General features: G+C 53.9%; 2 protein-coding genes across 6 annotated transcripts in view; both read right to left on the bottom strand.

The window, feature by feature from the left end:
* The window catches only part of LOC109383869 (uncharacterized), a 35,466-nt gene extending 35,215 nt beyond the window's left edge, over positions 1-251 (bottom strand). The window contains 1 exon segment of the mRNA XM_019644675.1: positions 143-251. Within this exon segment, the coding sequence (XP_019500220.1) occupies positions 143-251 (109 nt within the window).
* Positions 252-10,319: 10,068 nt separating this feature from the next.
* Positions 10,320-15,437, bottom strand: NKX2-1 (NK2 homeobox 1). Of its 5 annotated transcripts, XM_019644670.1 has the most exons (5): positions 14,469-14,676; positions 13,944-14,173; positions 13,349-13,493; positions 12,864-13,249; positions 10,325-11,950 (listed from the first exon to the last, which is right to left on the bottom strand). In XM_019644670.1, exons 4-5 carry the CDS (start codon positions 13,234-13,236, stop codon positions 11,214-11,216), a joined length of 1,110 nt encoding a protein of 369 aa, XP_019500215.1. In that variant the 5' UTR covers positions 13,237-13,249; positions 13,349-13,493; positions 13,944-14,173; positions 14,469-14,676; the 3' UTR covers positions 10,325-11,213. The 5 variants fall into 5 exon arrangements, with proteins under 5 accessions (XP_019500212.1, XP_019500215.1, XP_019500211.1 ...); XM_019644667.1 differs by lacking the exon at positions 13,349-13,493 and having other exon boundaries at positions 10,320-11,950; positions 14,469-15,437; XM_019644666.1 differs by lacking the exon at positions 13,944-14,173 and having other exon boundaries at positions 14,469-15,435.
* Between the last annotated feature and the right edge of the window lie 2,390 nt (positions 15,438-17,827).

The following is a 17,827-nucleotide window of genomic DNA, read 5'->3' as shown; positions in this document are numbered from 1 at the left end:
CGGGCCTCCTTCCCAGCCGCAGTCGCGGGGCTCAGAGGCTGCGAACGCCCCGGGAGCCAGGCGCGCCCGACTCCGGGAGGGACCGCGAGGGGAGACGCGGCCCGCCCGACAGAGGACGCGACCTGCCTGGGTCGCGGGTTACCGGTGCCCCTTTCGGGGCCCGCCTTCGGTCCTGGGAAGCGGCTCAGAACCCGCAGGTGAGGGCTGCGCGGCGGGTTCAGCTCCCAGTCCCAGAGGAATCGCGCGGCCATTTTCCCAGGCAGCTGGGGCTCCCTCCACGTGGCACCTCCTTCGAGGCCGCACTGACGGGGACGAAAGGGGGCGCTGTCCAACCGCCAGGGTCGGGGAAGACCTTGAGGCTCTCATTTTTCTAAAGTCTCTTCTTCAATTGCAGGGAGGAGGCGTGGGGCACTTGTGTGAAAGAAAGGACTTTTTGTCCCTTTCCACGGAAGTTTCCAGAAGGCACCATTTCTTCTCCCGGTGGCTTCACCCACTGCCCCGCCCCTCCCCCCCACACACACACACACAAGTTCCCCCGAATTTGTTTCTCCCCAGGTTGCAGAGCCCTGAGCTGGCCAGGCTGGAGGAGCAGACTAGAGTTGGGTAGGCTAACTCCAGCCCCTGGCCCCTCAGCTCCGTGGCTGTTTAGTTTGCTCTGGCAGCAAGTCCTTGTTCTGAAGGTCTGGCAGGAGGGCAGGAAGGGGTTGCTAGATTTGCCTCTCAGCTCAGAGACAGACCATACATCTGCTTCCTCCTCATCCCGTTCTATGCCTGGCCAGGCGTGTGCAGGCCGGGGCTGTATTCCTTCCTATCTACTGATATTAATTGAATTTCTCTGTGCTGCTGCCTCTCTTTGCTTCTGTCATTTTTCTCACTCGTCCTCTGATAGGACTGACCTTGGCAGTTCTCTGGTCTTCCTACCCCCCACCTGGCCTCCCATGTGGGCCCTACTGGCTGGCTTTCATTATTTATGGCTTAGCGCATCCACTTTATCTGCTTTTCCTTTTAGTATTGACATTAGGAAAATGATATACCGAATTGCCTGCGAAGACTGAAGCTATGAGACTGGAATTGGACAAGAAAGCAAGTAAAACACAGGCATTGAAATAGAAAGTGAGGAGAACGAGGAAACTAATGAAAAATAGATAATAAAGTCATATCAGGCTATAAATACAAGAATATGACGCTCCTGCAGGTGATCTTTGGGTCCTACTGAGGGTCTTCCACTTCTTCCTAGGGAGACAGGGAGGGGCTCCCTGAGGAAGACAGGCTGAGGCGGTTTCTTCTCCCTGACTGGGATTGCTCTTGAAGCCTGCGGGCGGTGATCCTGAACCTATGTATCCTTGGTTCCCAGGGAGGCCCAGGAGGGTGGGAAGGAATCAGCACAAATCAACCGCCACTCCTGAAAATGGTCGTGTAATCACCGTGTCTCTATAGGGTGGTCAGGGTTGAAACTTCCTGCCCTGGAAGCCTGCTCTGGCTTTTTCCTGCCCTGGGGCGCATTCCTGCGCACCCACTCTGTCTACCCATCCAAACCTAGGCTGGCGCCCTGTCCTCAGGTGGGTGAGCTAGCTCCCCATCACCCTAGCCAATTGGGTGCTACTGATCCCAGCCTCACCCTCACCCCCTATCAGTTGCAGGTGTTCTGTCCTCCCAGCTTGCAGAAACAGCGAGCCTGGAAGCTCCCTGTTGTGGGAGGCCTGACCCCTCCCCTCCAACACACACACACACACACACACACACACACCCTCAGCTCAGGGTGGACTAGAGCCTCAGGACCACTCTTGCTGATCCGAAGCATGCGTTCTAGAGAGGAAAAAAATCTAGACAGTTTACAGCTGGTGTGTGTGTGTGTGTGTGTGTGTGTGTGTGTGTGAGAGAGAGAGAGAGAGAGAGAGAGAGAGAGAGAGAGAGAGAGAGAGAGAGAGAGAGGTGTGTCTTTAGATCTTTGTGGTCTCTATAATTTGACATCTGTTTAAAGAGAATACCAGGACTTTCAGAATAAGTTTTTGCAGAAAATTGAGCACCCTGGCAGGACCTGCGCAAAAGAACCCCCGCCATCCCCCTTACACCCGACCCCTCCATCTTTTGGTTTTCTTGAGGTCTTCCCAGAGGCAAAAATGTTTTGCAAGGACGTCTAAAAACAGAATGGCTTCCTAAGAGGCGCCAACTTGAGGTTAATAAATTATCCCCTTTAGAAATAAAAAAAATGAAATGGGCATTAAGCACACACTGATTAGATTGAGTTTCAGCCTTCTAGAAAGTTCGTTAGATGTTGGTATCTGGGCAGAAACAAGTCTTTCTTTTCCTTAGAAAAACTCATCAGGGAAACCGCAGCAGCTCGTTTATTTCATTTTGTTTATTTGTTCAAAAAAGGATTGTGTAAGATCGTTTTTTAAATTCCTTCAGGTTAGGGTTTGGATCACTGTCGTGACCCAGTGAACTAATATGTATATATTCTGTGGTCGAAATTCACGGGAAATTTCTACTCATCTGCACACCAAACTTCTTGGTGTGGTCTCCAAAATGGGCTGGGGCCTGGTCTGCAGGCGGCACGTAGCCGAGGTTGTTCCGGGAGGAGAACCGGATGAAGAAGCACCCGCTGGCTTGGGAGTGTGTGGTGGGGGTGGGGGAAGGCTAGGTAGGAGAGGGTAGGGAAGCCTTGGACCAGGTTTGGAGGGGAGACCCAGGGCGGTGGGGAGTGCTGAGACCGCGGGGAAAGGGGAGGCCGCGGACAGCTGCTTCTCTTGGTCCTGGAAACCAAAACTTTCTACGAAGAGAGACCAGAAAATAGCCAAGATTTTCAGTGCCTATGCTCCTAGCTGAGACCCCCGACAATCAACTTGAAACCGCAGGGCGGCGAGGGGTCCTCAGGTCTTTGGCGGTGCAACTGCGAGGCAGCGGAGCCGGCGCCTGGGCTTGGGTCGCAGCTCTGCGTCCCCGCCGCAGACGCCTTGCTGGCCACCGCCACACCCGGGTAGGGCTTCGCGGCTCCAACCCGCGAATGTTAGCCCCGGACAACGCTTCTGGAGGCCCTTCCTTTAAAAATAAGTTTTAATTTTCCATCAAATCTTGTACCCGTGTGCTCTTCACTGAATGACTCTTAACCAGCGCCGTGGAGAAGCACAAACATGGTTTCTCTCATCTTTCTTGACGTTTTTCACCCCCCTCCAACCATGGAGTCTCGGTTTTCTAAACAATTAAGTTATATATTCAACAGGAATATTCGATTCCGAATACATCGGGACTAAAGACTGATGCAAAAGGTCTGAGGCTGGAAGAAAATATTTAGTGCTTGCCTGCAGGTTCTGTCACCCATCATCTGCTCGGAAAGCGCTCGTATCTTTCAGCGTGTCCGGCTCTTATGATTGCAAATGGCCCTGTTTTCAAATGGAAATAAGACTTGCAAACTGATTATGTGTATTGAATCGGAATCACTCCCTGGATCCTCTTGTTTAAAATGTATTGAAAAAAGGATGATGGCTGCAGACCTCGGTAACCAGCTCCCTCTCTTCTCAGGGAGGTCGATCTATTTTGCAACTTTTTGCCATTTGAACATGTTTCAGCTAGACAATTACGTGGCCATTGTGTTACTGGCCCAGCGCAAAGACTTGGTACACACACTGCCTCCCAGCAGGCTCCCTTGTGCCCCCACCCCCACCCCACTAGCATCACATTTCTGAAACACCACACACACCACACAGTTTCCTCCACTCCACCACAACATTTTGCCCCAAAGACCAGCTAATAACCAACCCGACTCAACAGTCACAAACCCCAGCAGAATCCTACACACTTTCTTTCACCAGGCACAGTTGATTCTCCTCCTCCAGCCCTCCCCTCCCTTGTCTCTCTTCTGTCTTACCTACGAGCTGAACCACATACACACAAGCCCCCAGCTTCCACAGATACCCAACCAACAAAATCTAAGTATTCAGCTATGACAAGAATATTCAACAACTCATTTTGGGTTGGTGTGGAATTGAAGTTAGAACACAGTTTATACAGGAAAGTTAACGTCAACTGTTAGGGGTGCATGGAGGTGCTTGTACACTAGCATAGGTCTCAAAGATTTTCTCTTTACCCCATCCAGCGCTAGATTATGGCTGTGGGTGGGTTGACTTTTTGTTAAATATTCCCAAAGTTTCTCCTGTTTGATTTCAGTATGAAGTCAGTGTGACAGGCAGAAAGCTATCTGAGTTTCACCTACTTCGTGAGTTGTAGATATGATACACTGCAACACTTCCAAAGTTCACCATACCCAAGCCTCGGCCTCAGCAGCCCTGCCTGGGAGTGGTAATCAACGTATCAGTCAATACTGCAGGATGATGAGTAGTAATGAACTATAATAGTTACAACTTCTAGCCTTGGCTAGAGGCATAGATGTGTGCTCTGTGGTACGCCTGTGGTGCAAGGGTTGCAATTCTTTCTCAAGCACACTCAGAAGGGAAGGAAGAAGCCGTCATGCCCAACTCGCGCCTCCTCCCTTAGTCCCCACCCAGAAAACTGCCTCGCAGACCTCCAGGCACCGTCGAGTGGCCGGATGGGGAAGGAGGGTGTGGGGGGAGGTTAATCCTCTAAGGCTTCAGAGTTTCCTCCGACAGAGCTTGTTAAGCTCCAAGTCTGTTTAGAAACCTGGCGCTCTGGGGGCAACTGCAGGGACTCTAACTGTGCGGTGGTGTCTCTATACACAGGCACAGCCAGATGTGTTAAACTATTGACCTGGTTCCCTAGGTTAGAACAGAGCGAGCAGCTAGCTCAGGGGTACCAGTTCTCAGTCCTCTTCGTGTCATTACGGTAATTCCCAGGTTTACATCTGCGCGCGCGCACTCCGCTCTCTGTGTTTCGGGAGATCAGATAAATCGGTAGCACGCGGACCAAATAAACCCTTGTTTTCCTAGAGCTTTGAACACCTTTAAGCAGAAGTATTGAGAGGAAGATACTAGACAATGTAGAGACTCTGCCTTTCTCTGTGATTTTCCACAGAATGGCTCCAGGGTATAGCGACTAGGGAAGCCATCCAAGGACACTGTTCATGGCCTGAGATCTTTGATTTTGTAGAAATGACACTATCAACAATCACCACATATCCTAGAAATGCAATGCTTAACACTGTACTCACACCCTGGTGTTAACTGACAATTCTATCTAGCAGTCAAAGGCAGGAGCCCCAGAAATGTATAAAATGGGGGGATGGAGGAGGAAAAGTTTGTCTTTTTCTTGTTGTAAGACTACACTCAGACTTGCCCTCTTATCTCCACTATTCCCTGAAGGCCAGAATAGGGGGAAGTGTTTGCTACAAATAAGGGACAGAAACATTTCCACCTGTTTTTGTTAACTGGCAATAGTAACAAATGATTCATACTAACGATTTCTATTCATGAATAATGTAGGTGCGGCAAATCACAAGAATTTTTGTTATAGATTGTTTTGAGAAGTCTCATCTACAGCTATATGTCCCAGGGAACAAATTCATTTTCTCCAAGAATAAACTTTAACATTTCCCCCCAAACATAATTAGTTCTCTAGTTTCACTTGAAGATAAATTAATATTCCAATTTGAAGTTGAAAAACTAAGGAAAGTTTTTGTGTACTTGATGTTTCAAGAGAAACTCAGTTTCATGGGACTTCTTAATTGAGGTAATGAATGCATTCAACTTTCTTGCATCTAGCAGGTTCTTTAAGATCTCCTACTTACAGAATCCTATATTAAAAATTTCATTTTTAAATATATTATAAAATAGACATATAAGATAGATACATGTGAATATGTACTTCTATAATACATACACAGACAGGTGTCTGTATGCAACCACTTATTCCTACGTACAGAGTGGGCAGAATGAGATGTCACAATTGTATTGGAGGAAACAGCCCTCTTTTAACAGCCTATTGCCTGCAATTTTTTAAATGTTTATTTCCATTTCAAGCAGAGCACTAATAGTGATTGAGTATATTGTAGTGTCCTACGAACTGAAAAGAAAACAGAAAAATGGATCTGAACCTCACCCTTTCCAAAACTTATTACAATTCGTAATAACAGAGACAATACATGTTTACAAAGCAGAGACCAAATGAGAAACATCATCAGATGAGGAGCCTGGGGCCATTCCTAGATGCCCTCCAAGAAGGGCATTAGGTCACTGTCAGAGGGAAATGCCACCAGCCACTTCAGCTATGGCTTTGGATGAGGCAGAAGAAGTGCTGTCAGGTTGCTGAGCCTGTTCCTCCTCCGTTCCTTTGAGAGTCACCAGAAGTTCAGAAACACAACTACACAGAAACACAACAAGCATGCAGACCTTGGCCCTCTACTTCAATAAAACACAGTCTTTCCTTAACTCCATACCCAATTCTTCCTGCCACTTGGGTGGACAAGTTCACCACACAGGGTGACTGGGGTAATAGGACACTCCTTCCAGAAGCTACTGGCCAAAGAGGCACCAGGAAACTTTCTTTCCAAGTTGAGGCAGGAGCCCAAATTGGGCGCCACAGAAGGTGGCCTGAAGCTGCAAGAATACTACTGCACAACCCACACACGCACACACCAGCCACAAAGGCAGGGAGGGCCAGAGGAAGGTGGTGTCCCTTCTCTCTTAATAGGGACCTGGCTGAACAAGGAAAACATTTAACCTCATCCCTCTGAATGCTCATCTCTGTCACTTTGCTTCCATTCTACAAGAAAGTCACATTTGAAACAAGTCAGCAAACCGTGTCTAAGAGTCACATCATCTCAGATTCACATTTCCCAACAGGCTTCCTAGTTTTCTAGAAAGAAGATTCTTGCTCCCTCTGCTCCCCCGGTCCCATAACTGAGGGGGGAAAGAGGAGCGATGTCTAGAGAGACTGAGAAACACGTTCGATCAGAATTCAAGGCAGCTTCTCACGACTCTCTTGTTTATAGAAAATGAATGCCTGCCTGGCTGGCTTGCTTTTAGTTCAGGGAAGGGGTCAGTCTTTATCAGTACAGTTCACACAGATCCTAGACTTCTTTTTCCCTTATCTTAAATTGACCCGCTTTTAAGATAAAGACATAATAGAGAAAGCATTGACCTTACCTGGTCCCTAACGAGCTGGAAGTCAGAAAACCCCGCTCTCGTTTCCTCTTATCTCGGGTCGCCTGAGAAGAGACTTGCGCTACCTTTTGTGCACTCCGCCTGGAGATAGCCCCCTCACCAACGCCCACACGCCGGGGAGCCCCCTGGAAGAGTGTGCGGCCTCTAAAGTCTGAGGGTTCTTCTCTCTGGGGTCTCAAAATCGGAGACTTCGCTGCCAGACTTAGGCCTAGCCCAGCCCTCAGGAGGATTTAAAATTTCCTGGAAGGGTCCCTTACAAGTCTTCCTCTTTGAAAGGTCAATCCCTAGCAGTGGGAAAAAGAGCTGCCTCCTGCAAGGCCCTTGGACTGGAGCGCGCGGGCCTCCCCCGCCTCCAGGAGTAGTAAGTACCCTGAACGTTTCTCGCGGAGTCGCCCGCGGCCTGGCTCTGATTTCACTCGGGGGGGACCCCAAGCTACTTCCCACCAGGCCAGCCTCTCTCCCAGAGCCGCTGCCCCGGCTGCTGAGGCATTCCCTGCCCCCACCTACCTTCTGGCCTTGAGGACTCCAGCTGTACCAGTTTGTTCCCCTGTTGGGGGCGGCCACAGCCCGGGCTGCCTTCTTCCTGCTCAGAGCATCTCTGTCCAGCTCTTCTGGAACCCTCCCCCCGAACCCGGCCCAGTTCCGGGCCCCGCCAGCTGAGAGGGCTGCTTTCCAGCCTCTGCGACCCACAGCTCCAGGTTCCCAGGCTGGGGCGGGGATGGGGAGCCGCTTTGGGATGCTAAACATCAAACAAGCCAAGCCTGGGGTTTCAGGCCCCGAAGCCACTAGAGCCGCTCTCCAGGGCTCTCGAGTAAGTCCTCGTGTTTACATGGCGGGGTGGGGGGTGGGGGAAAAGAGGAAGGGGGAGATGGTGTGTGCAAAATATCCCCCACTCCCCGCAGCGGTCTGGGCCTAGGGATGGGTGGGGTGCTTAGGCGGGGGCGCTCAGCTTCGCCGGGATCTCGGGGAAAACTACGCTGCCCCCACACGTGGGGAAGCTTCCGGCTCTTCCGGCAAGTCAGCACCAGGGGCGTCCCCAGAGAGGGCTGATTTCTCCCTCAGGGGAGGCCAGAACTGACCCAGTCCAGAGATCCTGGAGACTTAGGAAAGGTCCAACAAGGAGAAGACACTATTGGCTCTGCAGAGGCTGACTAGCACATGGGGGTGGGGATGTCCCCAGGCTGCGCCAAGTGTGCCACTATTTCCCTATCAAGACGCTTCGGATTGCGTTCCAGAGCCGCTTCCTGCAGCCACAACCATCTCCCGGGGCAGGAGCCAGAGGTGGTGGACTCCGCGTGATGCATGCAGAGAAGCGGCCAAGGCCTTGTTTGTCTTGGTCCCCTCCGTAGACCGGCGGAATCCACCTTTCCCCTGGAACAACTAAACCGACTTCAAACTAAGCTGGTTCTAGACGGCGGGAAGAAGAATGAATTTGCTAGAAATTCCATCCACTGCAAGTTGTAAGGCCAAGGGTACCACAATCCACGAAAATTGTGACTCTCAGGAACCTGCTCCGGGCTAGGATGGAGGGGGGTGGAGCCCTCTGGGCCATTTGTCCCGGAAAGCCCGCCTTGACCCAGCTCAGGCTTGGGCTGGGCACCGGGCGTTTTGAGCGGAAGCTCCCACCCCACGGAATTGGCACCTTAAAGTCAAACATTTCCCTGGCCTGAGCTGGGTGCCTTGACCACCTACCTACACACCCTGTCCCGGGACCACTACTGCCCATTCCAACACAAGTGTTCAAACTTTCCGGATTTTTGCTTGTTTTCCAAAATGTGAGGCCTGCTGATAGTTCCTCTAACTAGCACACTCCCTAGGCTCAACCTCCAAGTCTCTTCTGGATATTGGAAACTGTATCTCAGAAGCCAGAATTCGTGGGAGGAAGCCCACCCTGGTCCCTCGTCCGAATGCACCAGGGAGAGAAGCACCCAGGATGTCAACAAAGAGGATGGCTGGTGCAGGACAAGGCCCTGGGCCAGGCGACTTCCCTTGCAGATTTTTGGGGGATGAGGGTGGAGGTCAGGAAGAGAGAGGTGGAGACAGAGTGAAATGAAGAGAGGAAGAAAAGATGGGGAGAGGCAAGAAAGGAAAAAGTTGAAATTCTAGGTGAGAAGTGAGTACATGATAAATATGAATCAATCCATGCCCCCCAATCAAACACTTTCAGGCCTAGAGAAAGGTGCTGGGAGGAGCATCTGTCCGCAGCCCACTTGGCCAAGTTTCCTCCTAGGTTTATCAGGGTGTGACTCAGAAAGACAGCAGCCCACCTAGGGACTGGGATTTCTCTCGGTTCACAACCACTGCTTCCTCCTCCCCATCCCCAGGGAAACTCTAAGAGATCCCCAACAGCCACAGCTGGGCACCAAAGAGACCAGAAAAGAAGAGGTAGGAAGAAAGGTCAAAGATGAGGTTTGTTTTTTTTTTTCTTTGCGGAGGTCGGAGGTCGGGGAGAGGTGGAGAGTTGGAAACTGGAGAAAGAGTACTTACTACAAAGATTTAGGAGCCCAGAGATGGAAACCGATGGAACAAAGAATGAAAGCCCAGCTCCTGAAGTCCTGCGGGGGTGAGGGGTGTCCCCAGGCCCGCAGCCCAGTCGGACACCTCCCGAGGATAGAGAAGCCGTGAGAAACCGAAATCCGAGGCCAACCCGGTGCGGACACAGCCGTTTTAGAATAGAAACGAAAGCCGGTAACGACTTCCCCCCACTTTCGAAAATAACCTCTCACGGAATTCTAATTCCAACAAGGCTCGACCGCGGATTAAAAATAAAAGATTGATGTTGAAATCTACAGGAGAGATCCGTTCAGTAAAAATAATCGCTCATTCAAGGCTATTTAAAATGGATGTCCTGGCGGACTGTTGTAAAACGGTAGCTTAGCCTTATAAGACCACAGTAGATACCTCTGAGGTTTCAAACAACAGAAGCCTGGCTCTGAAAATTCGTCCTTGGGTCTAGTTTTCTTCCCTTTTCCCTTTTCCTCCTGGTAGAAGTTGTCTAGCTCATCTCCTCTCTATTTTCCAAGTCCCATCACTGCTCATGGTTTGGTTCTACTCAATTCGGAGGCAGAACAAAACTCCCTCTTCCCGCGGGGCAAGGACTCTGGGGTCAGGCCTCCTTAGCTGGTTCAGGGTCCTTTGAGCCCCCAAACAATTCCAATCCCATCAGGAGAATGATAAGCTGCCCCCCACCCCAACGAAAAAAGTGCCATTTAAAGAAAGCCAAATCAAAACCAAACAAAAGGTAGGTTTTTAATCAGAAAAGGAATCTTTTTAATTTGTATAATTTATTAGAAGCTTCTTAGGAACTATATTTAAGCCAGATATCTACATAAGTTACAACAGAAAAAGACTGACGCTGCAAATACCAAACTGCCAAATAATATACACAGATTTGTCAGTGCCCATAAAAAATATGATGGGCAGGGGGCCAGGACTAGGGGTTTTTTCTTTTTCTTTTTCTTTTTTTTACAACAAAATGTACAGATTACTAAAAACTAGGCGTTTAGTCCAACTTTGACAGCGTTTACAGCTACAAGTTCACATCAAACATAAAACAGTTTTAGCCACGGCAGTCAGGCTGAGCCTGGGCAGCCGGAGGTTCCTGGGAAGGGGGCTTTTTCTTTGTGTCAGTGACAAGTTGGTTCCGTGGAAGAGTCTTTCCTCTTCCCAGACCCCATCTCCCCTTCGAAAGAAATCCTAGTATTTACAAACGAGTCCACTTTGCTGGCACAGCGTACCCAGAGTGAAATGTGAGATCTTTAGAGTCTAGAGCCGTGGCAGCATAGAGCTCTCTCCAAACTGTGCCCCACCCGAGCGTGGGAAATTCGTTTGAATCACCTAAACGACACCCCCAAAGTTGTTCTCGTTGCGTCCTCTGTTTAAAGGCTCCTTTAAAGAATTGGATTCGTTTGGTTGTTTTTATTTTCTTTTTTTAAAAAATCCCACAAATTTTAGAAAAAAAAAGGAAAGAAAGAAAGACGTCCAGCAGTTTGGCCTTTGTGTTTTGTTCCTTGGTCTTAACGGGACAGGTTCTTAAGAAAAGTCGAAGCGCATGGAGCGGCAGGTGGTTGGTGTGTGTGTGGCGGGCAGAAGGGGAAGCGATGAGGCAGCGCGCTGGGCTAGGCCCGGCCCAGCGCCCTCTCACCAGGTCCGACCATATAGTAAGGTGGAGCAGGACATGGTGCCGTAGTCCGAGCCCGAGGAGTTCAGGTGGGACAGGCTGGAGACCTGGCCCTGCAGCGCCGCGGGACTGGCGGCGTGGTGTGCCAGGTCCGGCGACTGGCCCGCGCTACCCGGCTGGTGGCCCGGGTGTGCACCCAGGCCGGGGCCGCCGCTGCCCACTGAGATCGCCGCTGCAGCCGCCTGCGCGGCCTGCGCCTGCTGCTGCGCCTGCTGTTGCGCGTGGCCTTGCAGGCTGGCTGCTCCAGTCGCGGGGGCGCCCGCCTGGCAGGGTTTGCCGTCTTTCACCAGGACCGGCACCGCCACGCGGCGCGGCGACTGTTGCTGCGCTTGCTGCTGCTGTGGGCACCCGGCGCCCCCGCCGCCACCGCCGCTGTCCTGCTGCAGTTGCTGCTGTGCCGCCTTGTCCTTGGCTTGGCGCTTCATCTTGTAGCGGTGGTTCTGGAACCAGATCTTGACCTGCGTAGGTGTCAGGTGGATCATGCTGGCCAGGTGCTCTCGCTCCGGCGCCGACAGGTACTTCTGTTGCTTGAAGCGTCGCTCCAGTTCGTACACCTGCGCCTGGGAGAAGAGCACCCGGCGCTTCCGGCGCGGTGCGCTTGGCAGCGGGGCCATGTTCTTGCTCACGTCCCCCAGCGAGCCCAGGCCGCCCATGCCGCTCATGTTCATGCCGCTCGCCGGGCCCATGAAGCGGGAGACTGCAAGCGACAAACGCATAGCGTCGGCCGGGGCCGGGCCGGGCCAGGCCATCTCGGCCTTCTGCACCCTTGGCCGGCCAGGCCCGGCCCCGACAGCGCCCTCCTCACCTAGGCCGCCTCGGCCGGGAGAGGCCCAGCGGCGGGGATCGCCAGCTCCTGCCCTCGGCCGTGCCGTCGAGGGGTTGAGTGGAGAACTCCCGCCTCAGCCCCAGCTACCTCCTTCAGCCTCAGCGCTCCACCCAAAAACCGCAGTGGAGAAAGGCCGCTCCCGTTCCTTTCGCGTCTAACTCCGGCCGGAGTCGCGGGGTTAACGTGCCACCGGCGGCGAACTGGGCCCAGGCCAAGATCTGGGGTCCGACGGTAGACCCCAACTTTGGGAGCTTAGGAGAGGGAGGTATTCCAAAAGCTGGCGCCCTCAGACGCTTTGCCTCTTGGCGGCTCTCCCCTGTCAGCCCCAGCGCGGGCTCTTGCTCAGTCCATTTAGATCCCCCTGTAGAGCCGCGCGCCCTCCCACCTGCCTAGACTGGAGAGTAGCCGGCCTCAGCACGCCAGCCTCCCGCCCGGCCAGGCCGCGCCTCTCGGCGCCCTGCTTGCCCCTAAGTCAGGGGGGAGCCTCGGTCTGCACTCCGAGATCTCCTGCGCGGAGCAGAGCGGCCAGTTGGCCGCAACTGGGAGACGCCGAATACCAGCACTTGCCCGCAAGACCCCAGCGCTACTAAGTGTTTCTTCTCGGACCCTCTCAGCCCAGCACCGGGAAGAACCCCCAGCTCCCGCACCCGACTCCCTGGCGCCGCTGCCAGGCTGCCCACCCTGATGCCCAGCGCACAGCCGGCAGGCGCCGCGTCTTACGGGCGGCTCTCCCCGCACCTCCCGCGCTCAGCCCGCGGCCCCGCAGTGGGACGGCCTCACTTACTGGCGGGGAAGCGCGGGTCTGGGTTGGCGCCGTACCATCCGGGGCCCGAGGCGGTGTTCCGCATGGTGTCCTGGTACGGAGGCAGTTCGCTCATGTTGCCCAGGTTGCCGTTGCAGTAGCCCCCCACGGCGGAATGCGAGAGCTGGGGCACCCCCGCCGCCGTCATGTGGTAGGCGGCGGTGACGGCGCCGTGGTGCCCCACGGCGTGCTGCTGCATGGCCGCGGCCGGCGGTGCCGCCTGGCCTTGCCTGTAAGCCGCCAGCGGAGCCCCGAGGCCGCCGCCCTCCATGCCCACTTTCTTGTAGCTTTCCTCCAGGGGACTCAAGATGTCAGACACTGAGAACGGAGTCGTGTGCTTTGGACTCATCGACATGATTCGGCGGCGGCTGGAGGAGGAAGGAAGAGGAGGAAAAAAAAAGGGAGAGGGGGAAGGCGAAGCCTCGCTGCTTTTTTTTTTCTCCCTTTGCCAAATATTCTGGTGTTACCTTAACGCCGATCTTGTTGGATGTACACGTAACCGAGTGGACCGAGTCCGCCTTAATTGGCTTGAGTGGAGGCTCGGGGGCTGCCTCGCGTTTGTTTTAGCCCGGCGCCAGGTTTTAGGCAGCCACCAGAGGCGGGGCGTAAGCGCTAAAGCAACAAGACAATAGAAGCCTACATCTTGCCCGAGATAATTAGCTTACATGCTGATGACAAGGTAAACACCTTTAAGTTTCACTTGTCAGGATTTTTAGGTGAGAGAGAGAGAGAGAGAGAGAGAGAGAGAGAGAGAGAGAGAGACGACCCAAAGCATTTCTTTCCCCCTCCCCCGACACCCCCACCCCCATATTTGTGGGGTGCGGGCGGCGCGCAAGGGGAGGAGGGGGAGGGGAAGGAGGAGGGAACCGAGAGAGGGGAGGGCAAGAGGTGGGGTGGAGAGTAGCCGAGGAGGAGTGATGATGGTGAGGAAGGAAGGTGAATGCTGCTTTGCAACCAACTTGCAGAGTTACAAAGTGGACCGCTTTTCAGTTCTGTCGGGGTTCCCCGGGCAGAGACAGGTGTTCAGGGGGAGGGGGCCAAGGGAAGCGCTGGGGGTTTCACCTGAGCCTGCTGGGGCTTCTCCTCCCTCCCGCCGCGGCCTCCCAGCCCCGCGCCTTCCCACCGCCTCCGGACCACATCGGACTTCCCGGCGCCGAGCCCAGTCGCCACCAAATGAACTCGCGAGTCTGGGGACGAGCCCTGGGGCCGCACTGTTGGCTGCGTGTCTGTCAGTCTGTCTGCCTCTTCTGCCGCCGTCAGAGGGACACCTCTGCTCCCCGCCCCCTTTTCCCCTACCCAAGAGAGAATCCCAGCGGGCGGAGGGGGCGCTGAGCAGGGGATCGGCCGCCGCGGAGAGGCTGTCCCAGATCCCCGCGTCCCCCTCCCCACAGCTCAGGGTCTACTCAGCAGACCAGCGCCCCCCCCCCTCCGCATGACGCCCCCCTCACCCCTCACGCAGCTCTCTTTCCCCACCCTCACCCGGGTCAAGGCAAGCACACCACTGGCCGTCGGAGCTGGGAGACAGGGGGGAGGGAGGGAGAATTAACACGAGGGGCCATCACTTAAATTGCCCCACCTCGAACAAACCTGGTGTCCCCGACCCTCGCCCATCGCCTCGACGCTCGGGGTTCTGGAACTGGAGCTGACTTTCCAAGGACATCACAGCCCCAGCACCCGAACCCAGGGCCACGCTGATTTCCCTTCCGATGCTTCAGGAAGGGTGCGGGCAGGGAGCGTCGTGAGTGTCCGCCTGCCTGTTGCCGGGCGGAACTTAGCCTGAACCCTGACGGGCCCAGCTAGTCGGGAGGGGGCGAATCCCAAGGCGCGAGCAGCCCTGCGGGCGGGAGGCTGGGCTGAGGCTTGCCTCCGCCCGGAGCTCAGCCATGCAAAAGTGCACTTTCTTCCCCGGGAATAACCAAATATCTTTGTTTAAAGTGGCGGCGTAAATGGCCAGTCGCTTTGTGGCCACGCTGGATATTAGTAGATGAGGATCATTCTGCTTCAATTGGACGCCTCTCATCCGGCGAGCAAGAAACTGCTTAGGAGGAAGTGGGTTTCCTGTTTGCGCGTTCCCAGGCTTCAAGTGTGAGCCCCGCGCCTTGAGGGTCCTTGGGCTCCTGAAGAGGGGGAGCTGTGGGCTGCGCTCCCCAGCCGGGCCAAGGCATCTGCGTTGCTGCTCCAGCCAGGCCCGGGCCTCCAGCGGAGTGGAATACGGAGCCGAGCGAGCCCTACGCGGCGCAGATCCTGAGACCCACCCCGACTTTTCCCCTTGGATTTTAAACCTTTTGTTGTTGTTTTTACTGTGCCTGTTTTAATCTCCACTCTGCGCTAGGGACTGGGAGGGCGGAGCGCTCCCTGGCCAGGCAAGGGCCTCTAAGACACTGCGGGGGCCGGTTAAGGAGACTTCTCGAATTTGGTTTTTGTTTTCCCATTTTCTTTCCCCTCCTTCTAGAGTAGGAACTCCCAACGATGAACAGGCACTTTGAACTATTCATTTCATCAGGTTAGGCTTCTTTTCCATTAATAGCGATTGTAGTAGGAAAGTTGTTTTGTTTATTGGCTTTTTATTTCAATCCTTTCTTTGGGAAGTGCTGTGCACCCCCTCAAAATAAAGCCAACTTCTATACTAACATTCGCTTTCCTCACCACCTATGTCCCTTACTAGTGGAGAGAAAGCTCAGGGTTCCACCCCCAAGCGTGGGCCCACGTTTCCGCGGGTCCCCGGTGGCGGCTTTGGGGCCGGCAACCCTGCGTCTGGGCGCGGAGAGGCGCTTGTCGGTTGTGCAGCGAAGACAAACACCAAGCCAGCTCATTGCCTTTCCTTCCAAGGAATTTCTCTGGGGGGCGCTCTCAGGAACGACCCTATCAACTGTGCTTTGGTCAATGTCATGTGTAAGCCTAGGGAGCAAGAAGGGATGATGACGCTGGGCTCCAGTGAACAGTAGAGGAGAGCGGACAAAACGGAATAAAGATCTTGTCTGCAGGCAGGACCCGGCCCCAGGCCTGCGTCTCGAGTGAGGTCTTAATGCCAAGGCGGGGTGGGTTTCCCAGTTACCCATCTTTTTCTCTCTCCCTCTCCATTATGTCATGTTATTTGTAAGTGTAAGAAACGCTAAGTGTAGGACGTTGTAAGTTTCTCCCAATCTCAATGTCATTTAGAAAAGGAGGTAATTCTTCACAAAGTTTCTGTGAGATTCAAGTAACAACGGGCCCATAAAAGTGCTTTTGGAAGCTTTCGAAAATTTTAAGTTCAGTGCAAGCGCTGGAGATTTCTGTATTGTTTTTCATTAGTATCCCCTTCCCTCGACCCCTTAAGGCCCTGAATCTGAGTGAAGAGAAGAGTTGAGTGTATCTTCCACAGTCCCTGAGCGTGCCTCCTCGGTCTTCGTCCCTCGGCGGAATTCCAGCTCCGCAGCAGGCCCGGGCGCACGTGGCTGTCAGCTCCCCGCCTACACCCCCACCCGAGGCTTGCAGACCCGACCCGGACCCTGAGCCACGCAGCAGGCGATGGGGCCCGGCGCTGAGCTGGAGTCGGAGCTCGAGGGAGGGGCCCTTGTCTAGACTTCTGGGCCTTTGGGGCGCCTTGCGGCTCCGGTCCCCGCATCTCTCCTACCTCTGGTCCCTTCACACACACTGGCGCGCGCGCATGCGCGCAACACACACACACACACACACACACACACACACACACACACACACACGGCTCTGCACTCTTTCCCACATGCGCTGCATTGCCAAGAGTAAGCCCGAAAGCTAAGGCGTCTCGTGGTGGGAAAGGCGGATATCTGTATCTCCGAGCTTGTCCAAGCAAAGGCCTTGAGAGTCTCTCCTCTGCCCCCAACTCGTCTGCCAGACCGGAGTGTCCTTTCTTTCAGCCACCCCCTGGGCTCATCTTTAATAGGGCGGACCGGGTTAAACCAGTCATTTTTCCATGGCTGCAGGAGATGCTTGGGAACCCGGTGTTCACCCGGTAGGGCCCACGCGTCTTCTTTTATCCCTCAACTAACTCGTTCCCAGGAGAGGCGAATGCGGTGGGACAGTGGCAGCGCATGTACCAGCTCTGGCCTCTCAAGGAGCTTTCCTTGGAGCGGCCGCACACGCTCGCCTCAATCCCAGCCACACTCTGCTTTGCTGGCTGCGGATCGGCCCGGAACCTAGTAACCCCGGAGGCGCAGGCCCAGGCCCAGGCCCAGGCAGGGACGCCTGGAATTGCTATTCGTCTTTGCCCACCACCCGCGTGGTCCAAAGGAAACGCCCTTCTCTCCCTCCTTGGGTCACTTACTTGAGAACTTAGAACACAGGAATCATACAGAAGGCTAAGTCAAGGTCTGTAGATCGGGTCGGGGACGAATAGGGAACGCCTGTTTTCCATCCCTTCCCCGCCCCCATTTTTCTATTTAATTTCCTTCATGGTCCTTGGCACCTCCTCTAGGGAGGTGAGCGACCATGTTTCCTGGTGGTGTCATTTTGTTCTGAGTTTTATCGCAATTCGTGATTCATTCAACAAATAATTACTGAGCGCCGGTCGCTTTGTACCAGGATCTGTGCTAGGCCTGAAAAATTCAGCCTTAAACAAACCAGATGCGGCTCCTACTCACAAGCAGCTTACAAATTCACAGTAAATCACCCAAATCACGTGTAGGTATTTGCTGACAAATGTTACTCCGGGATCCAACCGAGGCAGAGAGGGATGTGATGAAGGTTTGTGTATGGGTTTCTGCACCATTTCCGGATCTTTCAAGCGCTCACGGGTGGTGGGCAGAGAACTTGAGTAGAAGTCAGAAGTCCTGGAGTTCCAGCCAGCTTTGCCATTTTTCAACTATGTGGTATAGCTCTTGTGGACCCCCAGCACACCCTGGAGCCACTCCCATCACAGCCAGAGTGAACGGGGATGTCGTTTTCTGCCCCTTCTCGAGGGCAAGACCCTGTTTTATCCTCTAATCCTC

Source organism: Hipposideros armiger, unplaced genomic scaffold (assembly GCF_001890085.2).
Source record: "Hipposideros armiger isolate ML-2016 unplaced genomic scaffold, ASM189008v1 scaffold_90, whole genome shotgun sequence".
Classification (NCBI taxonomy): domain Eukaryota; kingdom Metazoa; phylum Chordata; class Mammalia; order Chiroptera; family Hipposideridae; genus Hipposideros; species Hipposideros armiger.
This window is presented reverse-complemented; position numbering and strand designations above follow the sequence as displayed.

Bases quoted from the DNA above. Each gene is read 5' to 3' on its own strand.
- NKX2-1 (XM_019644666.1), bottom strand. From the start codon at position 14,541: ATGTCCTTGGAAAGTCAGCTCCAGTTCCAGAACCCCGAGCGTCGAGGC. The intron at 13,494-14,468 runs GTTTGTTCGAGG...TTGTTGCTTTAG, and splicing joins GCGAGGGTCGGGGACACCAG to CGCTTACGCCCCGCCTCTGG. The intron at 11,951-12,863 runs GTAAGTGAGGCC...TGTCGCTTGCAG, and splicing joins AGACCCGCGCTTCCCCGCCA to TCTCCCGCTTCATGGGCCCG.